This window comes from Quercus robur, chromosome 3 (assembly GCF_932294415.1).
Source record: "Quercus robur chromosome 3, dhQueRobu3.1, whole genome shotgun sequence".
NCBI classification, from domain to species: Eukaryota; Viridiplantae; Streptophyta; class Magnoliopsida; order Fagales; family Fagaceae; genus Quercus; species Quercus robur.
This window is the reverse complement of record NC_065536.1, coordinates 48,641,718-48,651,911: the sequence shown is the minus strand read 5'-3', so window position 1 is coordinate 48,651,911 and position 10,194 is coordinate 48,641,718. Positions and strand designations below refer to the sequence as shown.

At 33.5% G+C, this 10,194-nt stretch overlaps 1 protein-coding gene and 1 non-coding gene across 3 annotated transcripts; one reads left to right on the top strand and one right to left on the bottom strand.

Moving 5' to 3' along the window:
- Positions 1–2,888: 2,888 nt before the first annotated feature.
- TRNAL-AAG (transfer RNA leucine (anticodon AAG)) lies at positions 2,889–2,969 on the top strand. Its single transcript has one exon. It is a non-coding gene; the product is annotated as a tRNA-Leu (tRNA).
- A 669-nt stretch (positions 2,970–3,638) lies between these two features.
- On the bottom strand, positions 3,639–7,849 carry LOC126718158 (alpha-ketoglutarate-dependent dioxygenase alkB). Of its 2 annotated transcripts, none has more exons than XM_050420242.1 (7): positions 7,597–7,849; positions 7,351–7,502; positions 6,367–6,725; positions 5,512–5,650; positions 5,351–5,417; positions 5,129–5,250; positions 3,639–4,196 (listed from the first exon to the last, which is right to left on the bottom strand). In XM_050420242.1, exons 1-7 carry the CDS (start codon positions 7,701–7,703, stop codon positions 4,057–4,059), a joined length of 1,086 nt encoding a protein of 361 aa, XP_050276199.1. In that variant the 5' UTR covers positions 7,704–7,849; the 3' UTR covers positions 3,639–4,056. The 2 variants fall into 2 exon arrangements, with proteins under 2 accessions (XP_050276199.1, XP_050276200.1); XM_050420243.1 differs by having other exon boundaries at positions 5,512–5,617.
- Positions 7,850–10,194: the final 2,345 nt, after the last annotated feature.

The following is a 10,194-nucleotide window of genomic DNA, read 5'->3' as shown; positions in this document are numbered from 1 at the left end:
ACCATTCATAATGCAATGCATACATCCTCTTTAGTCTAGCAACATACATTTATTGGGCCTTTCCAAATCTATATCAGTATTCATGTACTCGCCGCTTATTGTGCCCTTATGGTTCATGAGTAAAAGTTGTTTGATCGTCAATCAATCCGTAGGATCTATAAACTTGTTTAGTAGATTGAGTCTTCAATTATGCTTGTGCTCCCCGCTAGTTTTCTTCTTTTTTAACTCTTCTTGTGATAATGGAAGCTCATCAATACATCTCAGTGATGAACTATGCCTAATATACTCGATTAATCATGGAGGTCCAATTTAATTTAAAGCAGGATAAAATCTACATACTTTGTGTCCCCTTTAGTCTATCTTCACCATAATTCGAAAGTCTTGTTGCTTGGTATGTGCATACAACTCATTTTGCAACCTCTATTTAACCTCACTCTAAGGACAAAACAGTCATTCCACAATGTAAGGGCATAATTGTAATTTTGATCGTTTGATCTTCCCATTTTTCATTTTAAAAAATTTTACAAGCTCTAATGATCAAAATGATATATCGTGTGCTTGAATAATACCTTCGGATTAAAAGTTATAACCAAATATTTCAATAATTAATACACATCCTCACAATCATGCGATATTATAATTAAATAAAAATTTTAATCACTAGAACAATTAATTCTTATTTAATTATATGTCAAAAACATATTGTGGGAGCAAGTGGTCCAAGGACATTCTAAGGCTCATGGGCCCTGTCCGAGGATGATCAAACGCCCATACATGTGTCAACCCAAGTCTGACACGCAGACTTAGACCGTGGAGAGAAGACGTCAAGACCACTTAGAACCAGACTAAAACTTAGAATATGAGGTCTAACGAAAGGAGGCTAGCAGGCCTGTTATTCGAGGGGCTCAAGGAACAAGTGCCCCTTGGGAGTACCTTATTTAACTCCCTGCACTAAAAAGTAAAGCACTATGGAATACACCAGAGTTATGCAAGTAACGGAAAGGGGAAATATCTGCGTAGGCAGCTATCACCTCCACATTCAATACTTTGTACCAACTGAGCTGGCCGCATTTATAAGGAAAAGAAACCTAAACAGTAACTCCACAGCTCACAACTCTCTTTACCACCTCCAAAAGGGTCCTTATAAAACAAGCATCCAAATTATTCCCCTAAGACGTATAGATAGAGGGCTGAGAAGTAATGAAAATGACTATATAAGGAAAGGAACCCCTCTAGAAAAAGGGATGGATATTTTACAAACGAAGAGAGAGAGAGAGAGAGAGAGAGAGAGAGAGAGAGAACTAAAGATCCGACTGTAAAAATATCAGTTTTGACTGTTAATGTGCAATCCATCCTCGAACCTGCCCGATGAAGAATTTACATTGAATTTGTGCTTTTTTCGTTCATGTTAATTGCTTTAGTCCTGTATTTTTTTTTTTTTTTTTGGGTCCTTACACATACTATTTTTTTAACAAAAATAATGGTAGACATGTGGGATATGAAGTCAAGTCCCTTATTTGATGACACAAAACTATATCAATTGAATTAATTAGAACTCATAGGTATGCATCATTTGCCGAAACACTATAAACATTCAAGTTTTCAAAAAATATTTGATGAACTCATATTTTATTAGTTTGGTCTATCTTAATGGACAAATCCAAAAAACATGAAGATAGCCGTTGTAGAATCAATGCTCTTATTCTTAAATGCCTTCTATTACACAAAAGTAAAGAAAGATATCAGTTAAACATTGAAGAGAAGATAGCGATAAAAGCCAAGGGACAGCAGAACCAAAAAAGTACACAATTTCCATGCTTTGAACTTTTAAGCTAAATTACTCTCTGATCCAAGTGATTCCATTGAACTTGATCTGACTTAGTCATCAGAGGGTTTTTGACAAACACCACACCAGTGTTCTCCTTACTTATTTTCTATCTTATTATATGTTTGTTCTTGGACCACATGAATCCCATCATCCACCCGTATTAACGAAAGCTCAACTGATGATTTATTACATAATCAATATTAATAAGTTTTTATCAGAGAAAATTTTTTATTAAATTATAATTAAACTTCAACAATAATAATTAAATTAAAAATAAACTTCTCCTGTATCCAAAAAATAAAAAATCAATTTCTCCTTTCCCATATTTCTTTGACAAAGTTCACCATAGAATGAAATCTATATACAACCTAGTTCATTCTTTTCTTCTTCTTTTTTTTTTTTTTTTTTTTTTTTTTTTGGGTGAGAAAGATCTTTTAGTTCATTCTCTTAATACATCTGCTAAGAGCATTCCCATTAGCAATTGCAAATGAGAAATGTAGGGAAGAAGTACAATCAAGGCACAAAAATGTGTTGGCAACCGGACTTATAAAATGCCAAAATTGCAATTTTTTTTTGCAATTGTGCTACAGTGTTATCCTAAATAAAGGATGACACTGTAGCACAATTGTAAAAATTATAATATATTTTAATTAATAAAGTGGAAGAGAGATGGGAGAGAAGAGAGAGGGAGAGTTGTATTGGAATATATTATATTTTTTTAGTATGTAATATATATTATTTTAATGAGTAGAATAAGAAAATAAAAATTGGGATGTTGGGCGTGTTGTAAAATGGTATAGTATAATTGATAAAGTAACTTTTTAAGATGGTAAAATAGGATATGATACAATTTTCCATTGTGAATGCTCTAAGTGCTAAAAGGTTATTATGACTAACCAAGTTTTGATTCGATTTTTCTTTTTCTCCCATTATTTGAACACTATAGTATAGTACTCGCTGAAGAGATCGTAGTATCGCTAAAAAGTAAATATACATTATTTGATAAGTAAATATACATTATTGTTTTAAAAATAAAACCCAGAGCGATTTGAACGCAAATGTGGAGATGGCCGAGTTGGTCTAAGGCGCCAGATTAAGGTTCTGGTCCGAAAGGGCGTGGGTTCAAATCCCACTCTCCACAATATTTTTGCTGTCAAAGTGAAAAGAGCCACAAATATAAGAAGCCTTTAAGAAGAGCTAATTTCTTCGCCATTATTTGAATCCTACTCTGATTTTCCAAACTGCTTTTTTTCTCTTCCGTTAAAATTACTCTCTGTATTCTGTTGAACAGAACTTCAATCTTGTGGGAAAGTAAAAATGTATGACCTGTTTTACTTTCACAGATAATCATTCTTTAGGAAAACAACCACATGCAATCTAGTTTATTTTACCCAAGGGATACTTCAAAGAAACATTAAAAACAGTTGATTTTCAAAGGAAAGTAGGAAAGAGATCTCTTTCCTTAACAGCTGGAAGAGCAACCATGACAATTGGAGAACTTACAAGTTACAAGGACTAATCAAAATAAGCCCAGATCAATTCCCTTTTCTATTTTTTGGTTTTGTGCCCACTCATCAATATTTAAAGATCCTTAACGAGCCAATCAATATGCAAATGCCGAAGCAACTCCTTAGGCTCAAAATTGTGACCCAAGATAAAGTTGGGTATAGTGTGCCAACTGGGCTTTGCACAAGCACTGCCACATTCTTAGAAAGGGTATTATAAGAAAAGCATGAGATTTGACCCTTGACTCACCAATTACAGTTAAGCAAGTTTAGATGTAAGTTGCTACAGAAATAATGCTATGCACTTATTAAAGTTGGTTTGATTATTATAATTATCCAAACCCAAAAAATGATACATAAAATTATTAGGATGAGTGCAAAATTGAGTCGCGATAAACTTATTAAATGATACAGCTTACGGAAAAATTTAACATGAGAACATCTCCAACTCCAATAAACTCAACAAGTCCTAATTGGCTAAATTCCATTTTTAGCTCTGTTTAGGTTCATAAACTCAGGCGGGCTTTGGCAGCCATTATGTCTTTCTGACCACTTCTACTCCACTGTTTTCATTTGTTAGTTCTGGTATCTTCAGTGTGCAAAATCAGGTGCATAAACTTCACAACTTCCCTACATCTTGTCCTCAAGTGTCAATTGTCACCTCTCAAAATTCTATAGTCTAGGGAACAAAATTTGGTGAAAGAAAGAGAAAAAAAAACAAACTCAAAAGACTTGTCTGATATTTATGTTGATTCTTGAAGTTCTGATATATTCTAAGAAACAAAGATCATCTCCATGTGAGAATTGCAACTCTAAGGGGGTGATTTCAGCATGTTCTTTATCTGTGAAGATCCGGGGCACACCTGTGACAAGAGAAAAGGTAGATGTCCTATGAGGCCTTTAAAAAGAAAATTGCTGGGAGTTAATAATCATAGAACAACTAGATTAACATACATTTTAAAACAAGATTCTCAATGCACCAATGAGCTATAGCACAACTAACAATCCTACAAAAACAACTTACTAATATAAAGAATTATCAAAGTGAGAGTTTTTAGAAGAGCAGTAAATGAGGCGTGAGTATGCTACACAATGGAGTTTTTCCCAAAAAAGTAACTATATTGTTTTACGCTTATATATATATATATATATATATATAGAATTTCAACCAATGGTATTCGTTCCATGATAATTGCTCATCATTAGGCCAAAACATTAATAGGTTTTTGATGTAGGCAAGGTTCAAACCCTAGATCTCTTATTCAACGACAATAAACTTTACTAATTGAGGTAACTTGAACCCATAGTAACTGTAATTGTTAGACTTGGCTGCAAAGTACTGAGATAACAAAGTTCTTGCCACTCATAAGCAGCTTCTCTCATAAGCAGCTTCTTTTGAGCCCTCTACATCCCTGAGATTTCCTTAGGAAATTTGATTTACTTAAAAGGATACTCTGTAGATCAGTTGTGAATTTATAAATGATGAAATCATTGCTTTCGAACATGAAGGCAGCATAGGTTGTACAAGTACAACACAGAAGTGTAAATTTTTGGTAATTATCAAATCCTAAATTGTTTGCCTAAATTAAATCACTAGCTCCTAAACTCTGATTTACCATCCACTAAAATATGCGGGTTTTTTTTTTTTTTTTTTTGGTGGATAAGTCCCTGAAATATGCTTTCTATTGAAGTTATATGAGAAAAGATTTGAAGAACTTCAAAATGGATAAGAGAAACAAGTATCATCCACATGTACTCCAAACAAATAGTCTACTAGCTGAAAGTTTACCCTTACCGTGAAAGCATTCTCTTGCATCTCCAGCCATTAGAACAATATCACCACTCCGAAGAAACATTGCCAATGGAGGATCCTCTCTAGACTTTCCTCCCAAAAGGAAAATAGCTTTGCAGCCCAAACTGAGGAAATGTAAAAGATGAATCAGGACCTAACATGGTCTTGGCTCTTTTTTTTTTCTTTTTTTCTTTTTTTAAATAAGAGAGAGGCATAGAAAGATACCTCATGCTTACTATAGGTTTACTCCAATCTGCTTCCATGTCATCAAGGTGGCCCCCAAGTGTATCACCTGCATGGGAAAAAAATGGATTAACATAATGAAAAAAATAATTTAAACCTTCTCAAATCAAGATACAAAATTTTTCTTCAGACTTAAAGAGTACCTATCCCAAAGTAGTTCACTATTGCAGCTTCTGGCTGGAATTGTTCCCCCTTAGGCATTGCTGGTGCTGCCATTCTTTTAGCCAGTTGACACAGAGCATCAGGAATCTTGTTATGTGGGAGAGATACATTATAGTTCCTCTACATAATGAACATAAATAGGTTTATAAATTCAATGAAAATAGCAATGGTCCTTATTTTTTAAAAGAAATGGCGTTCAATTGTTTGCCTGCACATAGTCCAAGCCATCATTCCATTAAAAAGATTTAGCTGTGAGCAAATGAATTTTGATTACTCAAACAGAATATGACTTTGACAAAATCCATATTTTATGTACTTAGGACTTATGAGGTTAATATTGTCTCTCTCTCTATTCAGATAAAATGTTTGTTTCAGTTTTACTAAATTATAAGTCTAGATGGAGCCATTAAACTCAGATCAGCAGAAACAAAATTGAAGCTTCACCACCTGAACTAGATGCCATCTCATTGTGACAACTGCATATTATCATGAAACATGCATAGAATGAAGTGCATATTTTCTTATAGAGTTTATTTCAGCTAAATGTTATAACAAATTAACAGACATTCTATGCACATTACAATTAAACTTTTGATTTAAGTACTTTCTAACTTGAGCACCTACATTTATGCATCAACTATAATTATTCTACAGAAATTATATTGATCTATAATTTACTATACCAAATAACATAGTATAAAGCATTACGGACATTGCAATGATAATTACTTAAAACAATGCAAAAGAAAATTGACCATAGAAAAAATGAGTAAAAACATAGGCGGGTAAAACACAAAAATGTGAAAAAAAAATTTGAAAAATAGGTGAGCATGTACCTTCGACCAGTCAAATTGCAAGCCAAGGGTGCTCCAACGCAACTTCCGCAAAAGAACAGAGGCCAAAATTGATTTGCATGTATTTCCTCTCGAAGACACTGTATGTCCTTCATAGAATTCCCATCCATGGACATCTCCATTGCTGTCAGAAGGATTACATTTGGACTCCAAACTGTTGGGACCATTCCCTTCTTCAACCAATACTTTCTTTTCTTTTGCAGCAGTGAATAAGTCATTTATAGGACCATAAAATGCATTGTGATTCGTTCTGTTTGGAGGTTGAGGGAAGGTGGTTAAGCTCTCCCTTATCCATTGGCATTGTTCTTCTACGCTCAATGCTCCAGGAATAAAATAAAACCCTACATTGCAAACAGCAAAGTATAATTTATGCACTGGAAGAGAAAAAAAAAAAAAAAAAAAAAGGAAGGCAACTACAACAAGCTATGGACGTTTTTCCATTAAAACAAGTTTCCAGCCATTAAAATCTCTCTAAAACCCAATAGATAGAAACAAATTTTACTTCAAAACAGCAATATATATATATATATATATATACACATATAGGATTAGGATCAAGTAACACCTGGTGTAAGTCTTTGCATGTGACACCAGTCCATAACTTTTTATAGAATTAACATTTTGAAAATCCAACCATAGGATTACAGAATTTCATTGTTCTTAATATGCTCGCAAATTTCGTGCTAATTGGACGTTATTTACTATCTAATCCACGAGCTCATGTTTTATCATCTATGTATAAATTTAAATTTAAAAATCTTGAAATTTAAACATTTTATAACGAGATAGCAATTGACCTCCAATCATCTTGATAATGTAACCCATCAGTGGAATTCGCCAAAATACTCTTTCCATGAAATGCTATGCAGTGGTGTGTGTATATATATATATGTCTTACTGAAAAAGAATAACAAAGAAACTCTTAATTGCAAACTATAGGAAATTAGTAATGTAGCCAAAACATACCGGGACGGCTTTCCAAGGAGAACACAGGAAAATTGAAATCGCTTTGAAGAGAGAGAATTCCTGGCGGAAGGTCACCGCTCTGATTGTAAGATTCTAGGATGGACTTGAAATCGAGGACCTCAGATAAATCCACTGGTTTTGGTTGTTTTTTCCTGAGAGAAAGTGGCCGCAAAGCTTAAAATAAGACATGTTTTGCAAAGCAAATTGATGGAAGAGAGAGAGAGAGAGAGAGAGAGAATTGAGTACTTTTTGGAGGATTTGGAAGTGTCATCGTAGTATAGCTTGTACTTCTTCTCGGCTTTTCTGAAAGCGGTTCGCTCGGAGTCGTCGGGGACTTTCTCCGATCCATACATTTTGACCCAATCTTATACGCAGGTGAGTTCAATCGAAATTTGGCGATCGAGAAGATGGTGTATGCGACTCCAACGGAAAATTGAATTCGGAGGGTTTGACTAGGGTTTCAATTTCATCAAGACGGAACGGTTCATTTTATTTTAAGCAAAGCCTGACATTTAACTCTTTAAATTATTACTAGTGAGCGCGTCCTTAGAGGATCTTCAAATTAAAAAATTAAATAAAATTAAAAAAAAAAAAAAAAAAAAAAGTTAATAATTTGCATTTATTATAATTTAGAGCGTTTATTATAATTAGGGATTATTACATTTTTCAATCACAAAAAAAAAAAAAAAAAACCTAAGGGTGTAATGAGTATTATGTGTGGTGAAATAATTTTTTCATCACAACCCTAAATTTTTTTTTGTGATTGGAAAATGTTGTAACCCCTAATTATAATAAATGCTCTAAATTATAATGAATGCAAAATATTAATGTGAAGTCAAAGAATTTGACAACCCGACCCACTTTATACTAAGCCCAAGGCCCACGCCAAGGAGGAAGAAATGGCCGAGGACGAACGAAGAAAGCCCAAATGGCCTAGAAACATTGCCGAGGACGATCCTGTTCTCGACCATCCCAGATCCTAGAAGGGAAAAACAGCACGTCGTCAAAGACAGCCTCCTAGAGCGCCCCAAGAAAAAGGACAAGTACAGTAAGACATCCATGAGAGCATGGTGTAGGAGCAATTCAATGAGAAACTGTCACATCTGCATTAAATGCCCCCAACTAACGTTCTGGCCGCATTAATGAGGAAATAACCCTTGAACAGTACGGTCTTGGTTGCTGCAACTCACAAAAGATTTGGAAAGGTGGCTGATGGGACAAGCACTCGAGTAGTGATCTGCATGACCAACAGATGGAGGGCCAAGATCGACTGGAAGGGGATATATAATGTGAGAAATCCTCCAGGAAAAGGGTATGGGGAATTAGAAGGAGAGAATAGGAGAGCAATTTGCATGATCGTGGGAACCTTTGTAACTGAGCACTGAAAAAAGAAGAACAACAACAAGTTCCTCGGAAGAAATGCCCGAGGATAGAATTTCATACTTTAATCCACGTCCTTGTTATTCAACCCACTCGTAACCATGTCTAGTCGTTGTAACCCTTACTAAGGCCTAGTTCTTAAACCCATCCTCTATAAATTTATTATATTGGGCTAGTTGGGCCTGAGTCCACTCATTTAATAGTAGAAGTGCTCAAACCTAGTCCCTACAATTAACTTATACCAAAAAATTGAAGTGCCTCTGAGCACGTGCTCACGCAAATAAAAGGGTTAGACATGTAAATGTACTAATTTAAAAAATCCTAAATTTTAGATAAGTTTGAAAAAATATTACCTACAAAATACGAACCGTCTCACTAACCCACTTATTCTAACATACATTTCTAATATTTTATTCTTAAAAAAAAAAAAAAAAAAAAAAAAAAAACTCACGTTCAGTAAAAAAAACACACACACACAACTAAATAGAGATTAAGAGCAGTTTAGGTATTAAGTGCTAATAGGGTTATACATGTAAAATTACTAATTTCAAACTGTTAAATTTGTATAAAGTACCCTCAAATTCAACTGTTTAGGGAGTGTAAACATGGTTAAACATGTAAAATTAATAATTTAGAACTCCTAAATTGAGATAAATTTGAAAAAACTGTTTCTTCTATCCATGTTTAAATTTTAAACCTTTTTTAAAAAATTCATAATTTTTAAATAGATAATTTTTAAAAATTTTATTCTCTCTATCACGCATCTCTCAGATCCTCACGTTCTATCAACTCCTTAAAATTAGGCTACAAATTTTTAGCACTCATCCAGACATCTCCAAAATGCTCTCCATGTCTAACCACTAAGCAGTAACCACCTCAAAAAGTTATAAGTGTTTAACCGGTTTCTATTGCTTTATCCTTTCCCAAAGAAATCACTAATTTCTATATCATCCATACTTACTCTCTCTTCTCCTCCTAAATGAAATTGAAAATAAAAAACACAATCCTCTTACATGTTATTAAAGATAATAGCATAAGTTTGTTAGAGTTTGTGTTTGATTTAAATTTTGATGAGATTATTTTTCCTGAAAATCCTATTAAAATTGTTCAGAATAAAGATAAAAATTCTTTAGAATCTAACTCTATTATGGACTCTTTAAAATCTTATCACCACATCATCAACTATTTAAATAAATAACTAATGGAGATCTAAAAAAAAGAAAAAAAAAAGAGTTGATGTGTCAAAATAACTAATGGAGATCTTAAAAAAAAAAAAAAAAAAAGTAGAACTCAAGGTTTCTACATACCTAAATAAAAAAATTTAATGCCAAAAACATATACAATGATGGTAAAAAAAAACTAAAAAAATTTAACGCCAAAAACATATACAATGATGGTAAAAAAAAAAAAAACTTTCTTTAAAAGAAAAAAAAAATGAAGAAGGAAGGAAAAAAAAAAATAAGT

What these genes read in the sequence shown, in the direction of transcription:
- LOC126718158 (XM_050420242.1), bottom strand. Translation starts at nt 7,703, where the DNA reads ATGTATGGATCGGAGAAAGTCCCCGACGACTCCGAGCGAACCGCTTTC. An exon ending in CTCCTTGGAAAGCCGTCCCG is followed by an intron (nt 6,726 to 7,350) that starts GTATGTTTTGGC and finishes TTTGCAATGTAG; the next exon opens with GGTTTTATTTTATTCCTGGA. An exon ending in TGCAAGAGAATGCTTTCACG is followed by an intron (nt 4,197 to 5,128) that starts GTAAGGGTAAAC and finishes CTCTTGTCACAG; the next exon opens with GTGTGCCCCGGATCTTCACA.